The 19391-nt window shown below is 40.4% G+C and overlaps 1 protein-coding gene across 1 annotated transcript in view; it reads right to left on the minus strand.

Annotated features, from left to right (window-relative positions):
• The window catches only part of pvrl2l (PVR cell adhesion molecule related 2 like), a gene marked incomplete at its 3' end in the record, with an annotated part of 240613 nt that overhangs the window by 32279 nt on the left and 188943 nt on the right, over positions 1–19391 (minus strand). The window contains exons 5-6 of the mRNA XM_079259111.1: positions 11971–12088; positions 10287–10435 (exon numbers count right to left, since the gene is read on the minus strand). Coding sequence (XP_079115237.1) covers positions 10287–10435; positions 11971–12088 — 267 coding nt within the window. The remainder of the gene's footprint in view (positions 1–10286; positions 10436–11970; positions 12089–19391) is intronic.

The following is a 19391-nucleotide window of genomic DNA, read 5'->3' on the forward strand; positions in this document are numbered from 1 at the left end:
TTTGCTGCTGTTGTACCGGAAATCTCTCTGCTGTGGGACAAATAAAGAAATCTTAAATATAGGAGGTAATTTATTCTTTATTTGTTATTTAATATGTTTTTTCCCCATAACATCTGAACTAGATCACATTTACTGTAATAACTGAAGCTTTTTAAGCATTTATGTTTTCCATGGGAGCAGATTCATGCATGTAAAATTCATCTGCTACTTATTTTACTGAATAATTTGAAGTTCGTCCTCTGAGAGGCCGAATATCTGATGCTATGATGTAGCAGCAAGCTGCATGACATAAATATTGAAATTTTCCATCTATTAGACAGCAGTGATTAAATGTTTGTTTTGTAACCATTACAAAGAGCTGGAGCTCAATGAACAGCTTTAATGAGCGGATCTGTTTTTTTCTCATCTCATTGCTCGCTCTTTACTTCGTCACAAAGGTCTTAAAAAATAAAAGAGTTCAATAATTCATCAGCCAAATCTAGATGTTGCTGAGTTTGCACAGTGCAGAACCAGAGAAAACAATTAGAGCTTTATCATGGTTTTAGAAATATCTACATAGTTATAGCAATACCAGTGTATTTAATTTCACTATTTTGATCCTAACTTTGCACACCAGCATGCATGTGCAGGTGCAGAAATGGAACGCAGCCCTTTTTAACACACCTGTGAATAGCTACATAGGCTACGTTCACACTACAGGCTGACGTGACTTAAATCTGATGTTTTTGCCCCGATGCGAGCTGGAACCGATCTTTTCTTAACAGTCTGAACGACACAGATCTGATATTTTCTAATGCGACCCAGACCGCTTGGATATGTGGTCCTAAACCTGATATGTATCTGATCTTTTGCCATGCGACTTCAGTCTGAACGGTCAGGTCGCATTAATCCGACACGCGACAAACGTCATTATTCTGCGTTTGTTGTTTATGAACTCTTTATCGGTAAATGCGCTCACATCACTCTCCCACCGATCCTGACTGCGACTCCGAAGCCAAACGTTTCTCTCTACAGTTGTTGCTGCCACAGCTCCACAAAAGGCCTTGAGCAAAACTTTTACTTCCCTCTTCCGTAAACGTCTCCTGAAAACGAACCCATTCACAATGTTGTGGCTACGGTTAGACAAAACGTTTAACTTTTATTTAACTTTTACGGTTTGACAAAACGTTTAACTTTTATTTAACTTTTACGGTTGGACAAAACGTTTAACTTTTATTTAACTTTTACGGTTGGACTAAACGTTTAACTTTTATTTAACTTTTACGGTTGGACTAAACGTTTAACTTTTATTTAACTTTTACGGTTGGACAAAACGTTTAACTTTTATTTAACTTTTACGGTTGGACAAAACGTTTAACTTTTATTTAACTTTTACGGTTGGACTAAACGTTTAACTTTTATTTAACTTTTACGGTTGGACAAAACGTTTAACTTTTATTTAACTTTTACGGTTGGACAAAACGTTTAACTTTTATTTAACTTTTACGGTTGGACAAAACGTTTAAAATAGCTAACGCTCATATTTACTTCTGCAAACACAAAGACGTCACACACCCTCACTGCACGTCGCCGTGTCTTCTGCGGGACGCTTTTGGTGCGCATGAGGTTCATACAGGAGATCACACACAAGTCACATTTGATCGGAAATGTGAACGGACTTTCCAAAGAATTTGGATTTCACAAAAACATCCGATATGAGCAGCGAGCCCTGCAGTCTGAACGTAGCCTTATTGACTCATTTGTCACTCTCAGTGACGTCACATAAAGCTAGCTGGCGTTATGGAGTGCCTGCAAACCTTTTCTCTTCCAGGATGGCGCGAGCAGACTTCCCACCTTCCAAGCAGTGTTGCCAGGTCCACTTGTTGTAAACCACTTTGGGCTTGTTTTTGTTGTGAAGTAAATAAGATCAGTTCCTGGTTGCAGTATTTTGGGCTTGTTTTTAAAATACTGCTTGTTTATTTGAGCTTACTTTATTCCCTGTAAGACCCCTTCCTGTATCTCTCTAACTCATTCATATTTACTTAAAAAGCATCATGCAGTCATTTATATATATATATATATATATTTTTTTTTTTTTTTTTGGGACTTGTCCAAAAAACCTGTTTCCTTGGTAACAACGCTGCCCAAACCGGTACTTGTTCACATTCTGTCTGTGTTCACCCTCTTCACACATGCAAATCAAGAACACCTGATGGAGTAAAGATGCCCGGGAAGCAGGAAAATATGGGAAAAATACAACAGAGTGGACTGCAGGACTGGATCCAGCACCATGGGGGAGATGATTCAGATGATTTTTCCCGCTCACCATGCAGACCCGGTACCATGTTGCCATGTCTGCTGGTTATAAGCAACTTTGAGCTTGTTTTTTTGCTGTAAATTTGCCAGGAAATCTCATCAGTCTCAGCTTGCAGGTTTATTTTTGTTTGTTTTCTAAAGTCTGACTACCTATTCTGTCATTACCTTTTCTTTTAAAAAAAAAAAGCCATTATTTACCTACTAGCTATCCATCACAAGGCAATAAGCCCTTTTAGAAAAGGAAACGTGAACACAGCTGTCCTTATAATTTATAAACTAACGTCCACAACCCTAATTTCTTTTGTTACGTCCAAACTCCCCAAGAACTCACACAACTTCAGAGCAACTGAGTGACGTACCCAAGAATAAACTAGGATATATACTATACATATAGGTCAAAATTACCATAAGAATTTCTCTCTGTCTCTCTGAGGGCCAGGCTGCTTCTGTTTTCAAACCAGTTCAGCACTTTTGTGCTTGCTGATGGTCAAGACCTGCATAATTCCCCAAAATCCAAAACTGATGTGTTATAACGTGGAGCTATGCAAATGAAGCTGAATGGGATTTAACTGAAACTGTTGTCGCCACATCTGGCATCTACAGCGCAGTGAAAGTTGAATTTGTTCAGAATCCAATTAACTTCTCGGTTGTGCAGCCAGCAAATGAACAGAAATGTGACTACTGTGATCTCTCATTTATCCCATCATTAAGGGTCAGCAGATGGTCTGAAAAACAAAACCCCATCATTAGAAACTGGTACATCTAAAGGCATTTTGACTAAACAAGCTAGCACCTGAACTGGTACCAGTCTGCCTGCTTTGGTTATTTTCTCGCCATCCATGAACGTCGCTGATGTGCAAGTCACGTGATCAGTGACAAGAAACGAGGATGGTCCATATATTTAGAAATTTTCTCAAATTATTCAGTGTTGTTTCACATCAAATATGATCTTAACCATTAAGAACAGATGCTGGCAAACTGCGCCGTTTTGTAGACGTCACCTGAACTCTAAAGCACTAAAACCTTCCTGGTTTTATTCTGATTTACTTCATCTGCATTAAATTTGGCAGAGAAGAAGTTCACATGTCCTTCCATGAGTCGGTAGACGTTTAGATATGCCTGCAGCGTTGCTCGAGGATTTTCATGTTCAAAATAAAAGTGTTTGTTTAGTTTTTTTTACAGGCAAGTTAGATTTTTTTTTCCATTTATGCAACATACCATCTTCATTTATTCTGCACAAGTAACACGTATGCTGACTTTTACCTCGTGTTTGCAGAAATATGCGGATTTTACCGCGGGTAAATGTTTTTTAAGCAGCGTCACAGAGGTAAAAGGGTTAATATCGTGCAGGCTTGATTCCAATTTACACAATAAAAGGTACAAAACAAAAAAAAATGACAGGAATTGTCGAGTAGTTTAAAATACATTTGTGTTTAAATACTTGTCACAGTGTGAAGCACCACAATTATCAAGATCGCACTTCTGTGTCAGCTTGTATTAAACAGTTCTGAAGTACTACAGTAATTCTCTTTTACTTGTAGGATGTCATTGTGGAAAGAGGTGAGAGCTAAAACACCAGGCATCACTTTCAATAAAGTGCTCCGTCAGCTCATAACACGTCTGACTTCTGGCATTCGCCTTCTTCAACCAAGACTCGCTACGCTACTTCAGACCTCCTGGACGCGCTGACGTTGCGGTAACGTATTGTGTCATTTCCTGTTTCCCTAGCGTGTGTCACTGCGGATTGCTACGAGCCGTTGGCTCCTTTAACTTCTTTCTAACTTCTATCTATTGTTAACCAACCACTCACTTTAGCGCACAATATCTTCCCAAACCACTGTTCTATATATTGCATTTATTTTTGGGATCTTTGGCTTTCTGTTTACTGACTTAAACAGCTCAAGCACTCGGTTTTAGCATGGCTGCTAGCTCTCTTCCCACACCCCGGTCCCCTGCCTTTTCTTGCTCGGTGTGTCTGATGTTTAGCTACTCCTCCGCCTTCTTTAGTGATAACGGTAGGTGTATTAAGTGTAGCAGCTTGGCAGCTTTGGAGGCGAGGCTCTGTGAGTTAGAAGCCCAGCTCCGCACTCAGTTAGGGAAGCAGTTAGTCAGCAAGCCCCCATTAGCCAGTGCGGAGCTACCAGCCAGGGCAGCCATCCCAAGCCGTCCCTCAGCAGTTCCCGCGCAGCCGGGAGCCGAGGCGGGCTGGACGACGGTCAGGCGGAAGCGTAGCCCCAAACCAAAACCCACTGGCCACCACCGACCTGTTCACGTTTCTAACAGATTTTCCCCGCTCAGTGACACACCCGCTGAGGCAGAAACCCTGATTATAGGTAGTTCCATAGTCAGAAACGTGGCTCTAGAGACACCGGGGACCATAGTCAAATGCATTCCTGGGGCCAGAGCGGGCGACGTCGAATCGTATTTGAAACTGCTGGCTAAGGCTAAACGTAAATACCGTAAGATTGTAATTCACGTCGGCGGTAACGACACCCGGTTACGCCAATCGGAGGTCACTAAAATTAATGTTGCTTCGGTGTGTAACTTTGCCAAGAGCATGTCGGACTCCATAGTTTTCTCTGGTCCCTTGCCAAATTTAATCAGCGATGACATGTTTAGCCGCATGTCATCCTTCAACCGCTGGTTGTCTAGGTGGTGTCCCGATAACAACGTGGGTTTTATAGATAATTGGAGCGCTTTTTGGGGAAAGCCTGGTCTTATTAGGAGAGATGGCATCCATCCCACGTTGGATGGAGCCGCTCTCTTATCTAGCAATATGGACTCTTATTAGTCAGCTAAATTGACAACTCAGGGTTGGGACCAGGAGGCAGAATTGTAGTCCTACACACTTTTCTGCAGCTTCCCACCTGCCGCCGCCCACCCAAAACCCCATTCCGACCTTATACAACTTCCCAGCAGTAAGAATTAAACAACACAAAAACACTTCTGGGGTTAATCGTGAAAACCTCATAAAAATAAAAACAATGGATCTAATAAAATCTGAAAATAAGACAATAAAGTGTGGCCTACTGAATATTAGATCCCTCCCAAATAAGTCTTTATTAGTCAATGACTTGATAGGTGATCACCACATTGATTTATTCTGTCTTACGGAAACCTGGTTACAGCAAGAGGATTATGTTAGTATTAATGAAGCTACGCCAGCTAACTATTTAAACTTTCACATTCCTAGAACTACAGGCAGAGGAGGAGGTGTTGCAGCTATCTTTAAGTCAGAATTTTTAATTAATCCTAAGCACAAAACTAACTATAAATCCTTTGAATTCCTGACATTAAATTTATCTCATCCAAAATGGAATTCAGAGAAACCGCTCCTTTTAGCATTAGTGTATCGCCCACCTGGACCTTACTCCGAGTTTCTGACCGAATTCTCTGATCTCTTGTCTGAGTTAGTGCTGACTACTGATAAGGTCATTGTACTAGGTGATTTTAATATTCATGTTGACGTTGAAAATGATAGTTTAAACATTTCCTTTAGCTCTATTCTAAACTCAATTGGGTTTTCACAAAATGTCAATGGAGCCACTCACACTCATGGTCACACTCTTGATCTAACATATGGTATTGAGACTGATAAGCTCAAAGTATTTCCTCAAAACCCTGTCTTGTCCGATCACTTCTTGTTAACCTTTGAATTCACTTTATTTGATTACTCACTGACCAAAAATACTATAGTAGATGTTTATCAGACAATAATATTACAAAATTTAAACAATCAATTGAATCAATTTTTTCACATCTACCATGTGTTAGCATGACTGAGAGTCCCCCTTTAAGCCTTACTCCTGCTCAGATTGATCAACATGCTGATACTATAACAGCTTCAATGCGTACAACCTTGGATAATGTTGCTCCCCTAAAGAAGAAGAAATTAGGTAAGATTATGAAGGCTCCCTGGTTTAATTCCCAGCTTCGAGCTCTAAAACAGGCATCAAGGCGTTTGGAAAACAGATGGCATTCATCAGGACTAGAGGAGTCTCACTTAACATGGAAAGAAAGTTTAATCGTATACAAAAAAGCCTTACGTACGGCAAGAACAGCTTATTATTCATCATTGATAGAGGAAAACAAAAACAACCCTCGGTTTCTTTTCAGCACTGTAGCTAGGCTTACTAGGAGCCGGAGCGCTGTGGAGCCATGTATTCCTTTCTCACTTAGCTGTGATGATTTCATGTATTTTTTCAGGAATAAAATTGACACTATTAGAGATCAAATTCACAATACTCTTCCTTCTACCTATAATGTTGAGCCTGTTGTGGTCTCTGAAGCATCCTTAGAACCAGGATCTGACTTGTGTCTAAATAGTTTCTGTCCTGTCCAACCCTCTGAATTAACTAAAATAATAGCTTCATCTAAACCATCCACCTGTATCTTAGACCCTCTCCCAACGAGCCTCTTTAAGGACATTTTCCCTTTAATTAATACATCACTACTAAATCTTATCAGTATGTCTTTAGTGACAGGATATGTACCACAATCATTTAAAACTGCTGTAATCAAGCCTTTACTTAAAAAGCAATCTCTGGATCCAGAGGTGATAGCAAATTATAGACCTATATCTAACCTCCCGTTTATGTCCAAAATTCTGGAGAAAATAGTTTCAGCTCAGCTACATGCCCACCTGAGCAGAAATAATTTATGCGAGGAGTTTCAGTCAGGATTTAGAGCTCATCATAGCACTGAGACAGCATTGGTGAAAGTTACTAATGACCTTCTTATGGCCTCAGACAAAGGACTTGTGTCCGTACTTATCTTGCTTGATCTTAGTGCTGCATTTGATACAGTCGATCATAACATTCTGTTACAAAGACTAGAACAGGTGATTGGAATTACAGGTACAGCGTTAAGCTGGTTTAAATCATATTTATCTGATAGACTTTAGTTTGTTCATGTAAATGACAAGTCCTCCTCCCAAACTACAGTAAGTCATGGAGTTCCTCAAGGTTCTGTACTTGGACCAGTACTCTTCATGCTATATATGCTCCCTTTAGGCAAAATTATTAAACAGCATGGAATAAACTTTCATTGTTATGCAGATGATACTCAACTATACTTATCCTTTAAACCAGATGAAACAAATCAGCCCAATAGGCTACAAAATTGTCTCATAGACATAAAGACTTGGATGTCTAGAAATTTTCTCCTCTTAAACTCAGATAAGACTGAAGTAATTCTCGTTGGATCTGAAAAACTCAGAGCTAAATTTTCCGGTTTTGTAATGAACCTGGATGGCATTACTTTAGCTTCCAGTGCTACAGTGAGAAACCTTGGAGTAATATTTGACCCTGACCTGTCCTTTGGCCCACATATTAAGCAGGTTACTAAAACAGCCTTCTTTCATTTACGTAATATAGCCAAAATTAGGGACATTCTGTCTCGGAGTGATGCAGAAAAACTGGTTCACGCTTTTGTTACTTCGAGACTAGATTACTGTAACTCTCTATTACTGGGCTGTCCTAAATATGCCCTGAAAAGCCTTCAGCTGATCCAGAATTCTGCAGCCAGAGTCCTGACCAGAACCAGCATGAGAGATCATATTTCTCCAGTTTTAGCCTCTCTTCACTGGCTGCCTGTTGAATCTAGAATAGAATTTAAAATCCTTCTCCTTACATATAAAGCCCTCCACAACCAGGCACCACTATATATCAAAGACCTCATTGTTCCTTATATACCAAGTAGAGTACTTCGTTCGCAGACTGCAGGCTTACTTGTGGTTCCTAGAGTCTCAAAGAGCCGAGCAGGAGGCAGAGCCTTTGGTTATCAGGCCCCTCTCTTATGGAATAAGCTCCCAGTTAGTGTTAGGGAAGCAGACACCCTCCCCACCTTTAAGACTAGGCTGAAGACTTATCTTTTTGATAAGTCCTATAGCTAGGGATGGTTAGCATCCCTTAGTTATGCTGCTATAGGTTTAGACTGCTGAGGGACATTTCCTGATACACTGAGCTTCTTTCTTTTTCTCTTTATCTCTTTCTTTTACCCCCCCCCCCCCCCCCATAACAGTGTTGCATCATTAACATGTATGTCTCCTGTCTCAGCAGGTCTCCCTGGCCGGGAGTAGCAGTTCCTGTTGTCTGTTGTCTTTCTGTCCTCTTCCCCCCACACAGCAGAGGCAGATGGCTGCCTGTCCTGAGCCGGGTTCTGACGGAGGTTTCCTTCCTGTTAAAAGGGAGTTTTTTCCTTCCCACTGTCGCCAGTGTGCTTGCTCAGGATGGGACATTGAGTTGGACTCAACTCAATCTGTTGGTTTCCTTATATAGGCTGTTATGAATTGGCCTTCATTATGTTTTCCCCTCTGTCTGTAAAGTGTCTTGAGATGGCATTGCCGGGATTTGACGCTATATAAATAAAGTTGAATTGAATTGAAAGTTGAATAGACCGATCCGCTTGTTTTAGAGCTGCAGAACACAGGCAACCATGAAACAGCAAGGACACATGCAACACAGAGGAGGATAGTCGCAAAGTCTGGCCTTGATCTCAGGTACTTAGAAAGATGAAAAAAAAAGAAGAAAATGTGTGTATGTGAGTCCTCAAAGCATTTAAAGAGTGTGTGGACTGTGTGAAGGTTTTACATGACTCTGGAAGGGATTTAGACGAGTTTAGCGCCGTGTTTTGTGTGTAAAAGTGTGTGTATGTGTGTGTTAGAGATGGAAAGCAAACCCTCCTTGATACTTTGAGTCAGCCACAATGCTACGCTTGTAGCAAGAACAGTAGCAGCTTAGCCACTTCTGAACCTCCCACACTCCCAGCACACCGCTCGGATACAAAGCATCTTTGTTTTCAGAGGACACAATTCAAATCTTCAGCTCTGATTTCCCACGGATTTTCTAAATGTAGCTTTCTTGCTGTCTTCTGGCTAAAAAATATGTTTAAAAAAAAAAATCATGTTTTCTTCCAAATCTCAACATGCCGATTATTTCCAACTAATTCCACAAAATGAGAAAAAAAAGGAAATAAAAGCTGCACAAATGGAAGGAGATGATTCTCAGCAGCTGAATAAGAGGTGTTTGGTACACGGAGATGTAAAAAGGACCAAAAAAAAGAAAGAAAAGCTATTTCTGCATGAGGACATGTTGCTGGATTTGCAGATGTGTGTCAGATGGATGTGTGAGGGAATCAGAGGGCAGAAAAGAGATTTAAAAAGCGCCAAATGTCAAAAGTCAAACCCGAGCAGAAAGTCTGATTTAATTTAGACACAATCATTATAATCTCACCCAAAAGAAGGGGGGGGGGGGGGGGGTTTAAAGGTAAAAGAGGGAAGAAAACATGAGAAAAATCAGGAAATGTTAGTAAAAAATATTTGTGGCTGGAAAGAAAAGGAAAAAAAAAGGGAAGACAAAGGAAAGCAACCCACTGCAAACTGGCTCACACCAACTCGAACCCTTTGGAAGAATGATGCAATCCTCTAAAAATCCCTGCACCGGCGTGTCCACGGCAGGGCCAAACACGCTAATGAAGGCCTACTTTTCCTCAGCCAAGCACCAGCATTCGCTTCAAACCCAGCAGAGGTGCCGCTTCCTGGATGCGCTGCGGCTGCACAAACCTCCATTTCAGGAGAGCGACTTCCATCTGAAGTTTGAAGCGTTGGCCCGTGTCCTGCCATTTGGCCCTGCTGTGGGGAAAGGGCCAATCAAAAGCTTCCACCGGAGCGTCAGTGGAAAAGTCGGCCAGCGAGGAAGAAACCGTGGAAAAACGGAAAAAATCCAGCATGAAGACTGATCAGCGCTGATCCCAGCATGTGTGTGTGTCAGAAGGACAGATTTAAGTTTCTGTGCATGCATGAGTGCAGGTGTATCTGCCTGGCTGGGTGTGTGTGTGTGTGTGTGTGCTTTTGTCAGGGTGCAGTGGACAAACTCCACATGTGCATTTTCCCCTGCATGAGTAACAGCGTGTCACGCAGCATGTGTGTGCGTGTGTGTGACATCTTAACGTAAACATGCACGGATCTCTGCTGTGTGTTTTTACACACTCACCAATGACAAAGGGGGTGAGCTGTTGCCTGCTGGTTCCGTGCTTGTTTTTGGCCTCACAGATGAAGGTGGTGTTGACGGAGTAATCCACCTTCCTCACTGTCAGCTTGTTGCTCTCCACCACAACCGTGTCTGGCAAAGGACCAGAAGCCCTGCGGAGGAGGGTGGAGGACGCAGGGGAAGGGGGGAAAAAGGAAAAGAGAAACATGAGAAAATGTTGGGGAGATCCAGTGGAAGGAAAGAGGAGGGAGGGGTAGAAGAAGGTGGAGAAAAAGACAGATAACAGAAGAGATAAAACACTGAGGCGGTGCATTAGGAGATATTAAATGAAATAGAATGAAACATAAAAATCAAGTTTTAACAGAAAATATAGTAACAAAAAGAAGAAAGCGGTTTGTGGATGTGATATTTTGTCAGAATTAACATGACAACATCCACAGACGTGAACAGCTGTTCGGTGTCTCCAAACACAACTAGTTTATTTTAGTCCTGCTCTGAATTAAACTGGGACCATTCCCGGCTGCTCCCACTCGACTTGTGTCCAAAACCTGCTCAGGTTTATTCCCTGGCCTGTACCAGAAGAATAAATTAGTGTATAAACATTTTTTTTTTAAATTCTGTGTTTTAAATAAAAATTTTTATGTGAACTGCAAAACCATAGACTGCATCTAAAATATGGACGGAGCCTCTGTGATGTCACCCGTACGTTTCTGAAGAGCTGAATTAAAGCTCACTGGGCGGTTCCCACCGTCGCCATGATGGCGGCGTCACGTCTGTCGTCTCTCCCGGAAAATACAAAAATGGGCAAAGAGGGCTGAGAGGGGGGCTGTGAGCGTGGGGGTGGATGATTGGCATCTAGCGAATTCTGACCTGCTGTAGCTAAGGGCTATCTGAGCTAACCTAGAGCTAAAAGGAGCTAACCGGAGCTAACCAGCTAATGGAGGTAAGCGGGCTAAAGCTAAGTCGTGCTGGCTAAAAACCGCGGTTCTTCTACATTCTTGAAGTGGGAGATTGGGTACCTGTCAATCAAAAGGACACGCCCCTAAATATGCCAAATTTTCAGATGAAATAACTTCTAAACATATATATATATATATATATATATATATATATATATATATATATATATATATATATATATGTATATATATATATATATATATATATACACACATATATATATATATACATATATATATATATATATATATATACACACATATATATATATATATATATATATATATATATATATATATACATACACATATTTATATATATATATATATATATATATATATATATATATATATATATATATATATATATATATATATATATATAATTTATACACACATTTATATACACATTTTTAAGTTTATTTTGTGTTTACTCTAACTTTACCAGGATATGTTTCTCTATCTGTTTGTAGATGATTACTGATATACTGAGATATATATATATATATATATATATATATATATATATATGTGTGTGTGTGTGTGTGTGTGTTTGTGTGTTTGTGTGCATTGTCGCCTTAAACTATTTATTGAAAAGTAATCATGAAATAAAATTGAGTTTTCTGCAATTTTGCCCTTCTTTATATAATATAATTGTTGCAGACATCTTCCCAGGAGGGGACAGATACATGGCTACATAGATGGACTGATCATGCTGTGGTTCTTACAAAGTCCAGGTGATGGTGCTGGGCAGAGGGTTGCCGGTGGCCTGGCAGAGCAGCGCAGCATCAGAACGGCCGACGTACCAGTTGTTATCGTAGCCTTCAATGGACACAGATGGAGGGTCTGAAAGAACAAAACATTCATTTATTCTATCTGACATCAATAAAAATAGACTAAATTCAGGGTGAGTTGGTGTTTATCTTTCAGCCTCGTCAATAAAAAGATGTTTTTACAGTAGTGTGTGATCTAACCGCCTCGTCGGTGTGGTTGTAGGGTTTATGTCTCGGTGACTTATGGGAGATGTTTCCTTGGAGGCGATGAAGAGCGTGTTTGGGCATGAGCAGAATGGCTTCTGGATCTTTTGTGTTAGAGATTTTAAGGGCAAACATATCTGGAAGGAGACCCAGAATGTAGTTTAAGGACAACAGGAAAGAGTCTAGTACCAGGCTGCAGATGTCTCGGGCTCAAACATCAGCGCTGGGAACCAAAGAATAAAAAGATGCTGAATTAATGATCGTCCTTTAATATTTCCTGAATGTTAATTCCAATTTTAAAGCTCTTTTCCAATAATCATGGGAATAAAAAGAGAAATCATTTATACTCACTAATGGCTGTCAATGTTAAAGCAAAGAGGCTGATTAGTGGTGATCAGAAAAATACACCAAATTCAACACTGATCATAGTTGCAGCAGAGAAGGAAATACCACAGCAGAACTGAAAATAAACGCAACATGGATATCATGTAGTTGTTGTTATGCTTTTTAGACTCAACCATTTCAACCATTGCAACAGGAGGCAGAACCTTCGGTTGTTAGACGACCAGCTAAACATTTGGGTTTTGAAAGCATCCCTCTCTTTTTTTTTTCCTATTGAGGTAACGTCAACATTTACAGAAGACAAAATGTGAAAAACTAGACAAACAGACTGTAAGACTGAAATATGGCAGAAACAAACAAGGTGTAGGAACATAATGAGGCAAAGGGACTATTCAGAGGAGGAGGGGGGAGAGAAATATAAATAGAAGTAAAATAAAGGAAAAACTAAAGAAAAAAGAAAAGGAAAGTAAAACTGATTGTGACTGGCATTTATGTAGGATGTTAGTTATGAGAGCCAATGGGAATACTTTGACGTTACTATGACTTCTACTGCTACGACTTGCAGAAGACGGCTAATATTAACTGGTAGAACCATCTACAGGCTTTGAAGGCAGGTTCTTCTAGTTAACTGGGTGGATCCCATACCGCCCACTGCGCACCAGACCACCTGCCCCCATGGCCCAACCCAACACCTCGACCTCAGACAGCACCTGCCACCATCGGAGGGCCACAGCCAACCTATGTCTGATTTATCTGTGTTACTACTTTTGGTTCGTCCTATGCTAGCGCTCATGCATTAAAACTGGGTCAGTGTGTGGCCCCACATCGGTTCAGAAGCTCTACTACAGAGCCTACACCGTCAAAGGACCCCGCTAGACCCACACTGGACCCTCCCATTTAAGGTGTTTTTTGGTTTTCCCATTTCCCCCCTTTCAGCTTGTTTCATAAAGCTCGTAGTTAGGACTGACTTGATAACTCTTAGTTATCCTTCCAGCCGTGCTGCTGTAGGCTGAGGCTGCTGGGGGAGCACACTTCCCTCCATTTCTCTCTCCATGACATTATTACTGTCATTAGCGTGTTCCTCTCTTTATCTTCCTCAGCAGGTATCCCCAACTTAGAGTTATGGTGCGTGTTGACGCTCTTTCTTGTCCTCTCCACCCCCAGCCGGTCGAGGCAGATGGCCGTCCTTCCTCAGACTGCTCATGGAGATTTTTCCTTCCTGTTAAAAGAGACTTTTTTTCTGTTTTACAGCTGTTTCCTGCAGGTCAGGATGGGGAGATTGACTCGAAGTCCAGATCTGATGCAATCAGTTGGTTTTCCTTAACGAGACTAGTTATTGGTTCTATTTTAAGATGAACTGAACCGAATCATATCGGCTAACCTTTTATATCTGACAGGTTTTATTTGGCAGTTTATCAAAGTAAAAATTAAAAGCAATGCAGATAAAAGCAGATGGTTCTAAGTTTCTAAAATGTAGAAGCTGAAAATGGGTCTGTGTGATGTAGAGGGCATGTCACACTGCATGCTGGGAAGCTAGTTTCTACAAAACGCTTGCCAATGATTTTATTTACAACACTTAAAATGGTTATTTACTTTTAGCTCAAATTAGTTACATCTAGTAGATAAAGGATGAGAAGAAAAGTAATAAGAGAATTTACTGAGAGTAACTGAACTGTGCTGCTGAATGCAATGTCTTCTAATTAAAAAGGTGTGTTTAAAAATTGATCCCCAGCTAAATCAAACATTTTCCTCTTCATCTAATTTAGAAATAAAGCAAGACGAGGTTGTCAGAGAAAGAGAGGGTAAAAAGAGAAAGGAACAGCGGAAATGATAAGACAGTACAGGTAGGATGCAATATGAATGCCTTATTAGCCGTTGATAGGGAGCGAATCTCTAACAAAATCTGTCAAAATTCAGTAGCTTTACCTTAACACATCAGTAGTTGTTATAGTTAGTAGCGGTGGGAAAATCGAATAAAAAAATCGGAACTTAGGATTTTTTTCTTTACAATTTTTGTTTTTGTTAAAAAAAATAGATTTTTTTCGGTTAAAAAAAATCTATTTATTCTTTTAAATAAATAAAATAAATGCACTATAATTTTTTTTGTCATTTTTACTGTTTTTATTGGACTTTTTCCTTGTGTTCTTGGGCATTATAGCAGCAAAATGATGGTCTGAGTTTTAAAAAGTTTTATACTTTTTTTTTTTTTTTTAATCTACAAAAATCAGCAATATTGGAGATTTGTAAGAATCACAATTTAAATCGAATTGGCACCCAAAAAATCAGAATCAAACCTGGACAAAAGCGTATCGTTAAACCCCTAGTAGTTAGCATGCTAAAAGGCTAGCATGTCAGCTAGCATCTGGTTTCTAGAATCAGAATCTTTACTGTTGCCGTTGTAGCAATGGAGTATCATACAACAAACTTACAGTTACAAATACTCAAAATGTGTGAAGTGAAAGTGGATTAATCCACAAAAACCCAGCAGGACATATGATACATGTAGCTTCTGAGAATTTGTCACCTTATGGTGCAAATTTTTCTAAACTTCCCGTGGAACACAATGTGAGTTTTGTCTTTTGCTCCTTAAAGGACACCAAAAGGTAGAAGACCTTTTTTGACCCATCAAATCGAAAGAAATCAACATAAAAACACATCTAAACACAGATGGATACTGAAGGACATGTCAGGATATTAATACTCTAGTTGGCTTGGAAACACAGGTATGTGTGGTGAGTAAACCATCTAACTTTCTGATAGTTGATGCCGTCTTCAGGTGAGTTTGTCTTCTACCTGACATCTGCTATAAGCCCATTTATTGTTGCTGTATTAACATGAAAGTTCTTCCTCCTGGATCACCGTTAGCTTCTGCACCTCCTCACCGTAGGCCAGGGATTAAAGTGTCTCTATTATCCTCGCTTCAGTTTGATTTATTTTAATATGCAAGTCCATAAGAACAAGAAATAATCAAGAATTTTCACAAACTCCTTCATTCATTTTGTATTGATCGTCTCAGAGAAAGCTCCGCCCTCTGTCCTGCTGGGCTGCGTCTGATTGGTCAACTGCTAGGAGTAGTTGTACTGAGCAGTGAAGGTGGGCGTGGCTTTCTTCTCATCAACGTACACAACCTAGAGAAGATGACCAATCACTGAGTCCGTCCCCCGGGATGTCACTAATTGTTTGCAGTAGAAAAAAACTCTCTAAGACCAGTCGTTTCTGTCGCCATGGAAACCAAACGGAGAGAGTGCTGGAAAACTCAAACATGCGCTTAGGTGATAAAAACAGTCACCGCTCAAATGTCTGATGCTATTCAACACTATAACACTATAGAGAGCTCAGAAAAGTAGACATAGCATCATAGAGCTGCTTTAAACTTCTGGAGGGCGTCTGTCCTGCAGGTTTTAGGTGTTTCCTTGCATCAACACACCTGACTCAAACGAATGGGTCATTGTGCAGAACTTTAACAAGCTGATGGATCCATTTGATTTGAATCAGGCGGGCTGGAGAAAGGAAATATGTCAAATCTGCAGGACTGTGACCCCGAGGACAGAGCTTCAGGCAGACTTGTCTGGCGATGTTTTCATCAGATGCTCTTGTTTGGTTATGTTTCTGTGTTTATTGCTTTCATGAAACTGTTTTACTGTTTTCCTGAACATTGCTTTGCTCCCAGTTTAGTCTTTTACTTCCTGCTAGTTTTTCTTCCTGTTTGGAATCAGTAACTTGACTGCGACTCATTTGCCTTCCTGTGTCTGCACATCCCAGCTTTCTGTCTCCTGCAGCAGCTTATTATGACGTAAAACTTCACTGTCTGCTCACGTTCAGTCCTTTGTGTTTGTTTTTAAACTCTTCATGGATGGATTTATTAACCTTACAGTCCTGCCTTTCTGCACCTCTTGTGTTTGTTTAATCATTAAGCTGATAAACGTCATTCTTTGTAGGTCATGTGCAATCCCTACTCATGACAAGCAGCACAATTTATGTGCCGTTTTAGCAAACCTGGAGCTCAACATCTGTAAACTGTGGCAGGACTTGTAATGTGTTGATAAATGGCAGCATGAAGACGATGAGTCGGAGATGATGATGAGTCAGGAGAGATGGACTGATTGGCGCAGAATTACATCATCCTGTCTGACTGATTGGTTGTCATAATTTCGCTGTACCTGTAAAACAAACCTTAATTTAAGCGCCTGCAATGGCGGTACTTGGTTTATCAGCTCTATCTAATGAAAATGCAAGGGTTAAAAAAAGGAAAATTTTGTCACCTTCAAAGGTTTTTCTCTCAATCAAAGCATTTCTTTCCCAACAGGACGAGGAAATCAGTTCATGTAAGATGAACTCAAGCCAAGGCAGTGTGTGGAGGAGGTTAAAAGAAGCAGGAAGGATTCATGTTTTACAATTAAAAAAGGGGGAAAAGATACGGTGACATGGAGCGATGAGTTTAAGGAGAGAAGAGTTTGTCAGAGCTGTGAGAGGAAGAGGAGGAGGAAAGAGGACAGGAGGTAAGTGTGTGTGGTGTGACATGTAAGTGTGCTCCTCCGAGTGAGCGCTGACCTATAAAAAGCTGATCTGAGTTACACTGCAGAGAGGAGAAATGATCCCTCACACTTCCACCAAACTGACACACACTCAGCAAGGCATCTGTGTGTGTGTGTGTGTGTGTGTGTGTGTGTGTGTGTGTGTGTGTGTGCTGTCAAACCTTCTTTTCTGTTAAGCTTCAGGACATTTTTGTCTGTTCTCCCATGAATGAGTGGTAAAAAAAAGACCGTATACACACATGTGCAAAATACTCCCACAATGGTAAGTAATTCACGTTGACGCTGAATGAGCCTCCAACAGACCTGGGAAGATAATCTGGCAGGTTGATGGGCAGCCTTTTTTTTTTTTTTTCCTTTTGATTGTGTGTAGAGGCAGGAGTCTTACGTCAAGTGTTGTCTTATATGTATATCCTGTTATCGCTGCCAAGAGCTTAACGGGAGTTTGACTGCCAGTCTGTCATCTGTGTATCTGTGTGTTTGCATCCATAAACTGGAGATTATAAAAATAAGAAAAAAGGACTGAACAAAGAATCTTTTCCATCTCTGCAAGCGTGGAGCGAACGGCAGGCAGGTCAGGCTGAAGGAAGCTTTTCAAAGTTTTATTTTAATCCCAAGCAAATTAGAATGGAATTCCAGGGATTAAATGAACGGCGTGTGAAGTTTAGTTTACACTTAGTTTCAGGCTGCAAGTCAACAAAGATTAAAATAGTTTTTCTACAATTTCTTATTACTAGCAGATTTTTCTTTAGTTTGCGGTGCATAATTTATAACATTAGCTGCTCTTATGACCATTACAGAGTAATAAATAGATATTCTGCAACTTTTTCTGTTGTTTACAGGCTAAAAATCACTGTGTGCATAGAAATATGTGTGTGTTATTACTAGTGTATTATGACCTCAGCTAATAATCTGACATAGGCTGCATAATATGGGGAAAAACTGACCCTGTGACAAATATACATTGCAACATGACAAAATACAGGAAATTTTTAAGCTTTAAAATATGCAGCACTCCTGCCATCTTGTTGACAAATACCTGTGCTGACCTGACCTCTTTCTGCAAACGTATTTTTCTGTATTTGGGTTATCCTCGTCATTTTTTATTGTTTGCTTTTATTGTGCTCATACCTGCCTACATGTTTCCTTCTCTAAAATGCAAATGTTAATTGTGTGTTACCATAAATGTCTGCTTATCGCCAATGGAAATAAATAATTCTTTGAGTCAGGTACTCTTGAATGTGATGACAACATTAGGCCAAATTGCCTCCTACACCGCAGGACGCGCGACGTGACTGCATGTCTATGATGATGCTCAAACAATATGTTGTGCAGCTCTATTCAGATTTTATACATACGGCAGGTAAACCAGAAGACTATCTTGAAACTAAAGCCACCAGTAAGATACAAATAGTACTAACATGGAATAAAGAGGCATTTCCACCGGCACAAACCAGCGTGGAGTGATCAAGACGCCAGAACAGAAGATAAGCGAGAGGCATGCTAACCCGACTAGTTAGAAACTCTTTCCAACTGTTGTTTACAAAAATGCATGAACCGTTTTCACCATCGCCAAGAAAGAGAAACAGGAAACTTAAAAGGCAGCATGACAGGATAATCTAAACAAGCCAGAGAAAGATTTTTAACCGGGAAGCTGAGGTGGCAGGTTTCTCCTCGACAAGTCGTCTATACGGCCTAAATTAGCCTAAAGCTAACTTGTTCTTTGGGTTTTGTTGGACAGTGTTGCTTGTTACCATGGCAGCATATTAGTAGAACGTGATGAAATGCACCAGGCTCGTTGGTCAAGTGTGTATTTACATGTTTCAGTAGCTTTCAAAGTGGCGGTCAACGTCGGCTTTTTGTCACAGTAAATACTTCCCTTTCCATCACCCATAGAATCACCCAAAACCTAAATATCATGACAAAAACTGGCAACGGAAACACCTAAATTACACAAAGACTTCTCAAATATCACTGAAAAGCTTTCATTATATCATGACTTGTCAAAATAAAAGCATATTACAGAAGTGTCATGGAAACTCTGCTTTTGCATTTCCGCATCACCAGACGTTCAGTTCAGATAAAGAAGGGACGGAATGTATGGACGGAGGTAGACATAGAAATCTTTTATCAAATAATTATTCATTTATTATCCAAACTGATTAGTCCGATTAAGGGTTGCGGGGGAGCTGGAGCCTATCCCAGCAGTCTTTGGGCAAGAGGCAGGGTACACCCTGGACAAGTCGCCAGTCCATCGCAGGGCCACACAGAGACTGAATCCACACTAGGGACAATTTA

The sequence above is a fragment of the Telmatherina bonti genome (assembly GCF_933228915.1).
Source record: "Telmatherina bonti genome assembly, chromosome: 19".
Lineage (NCBI taxonomy): Eukaryota > Metazoa > Chordata > Actinopteri > Atheriniformes > Telmatherinidae > Telmatherina > Telmatherina bonti.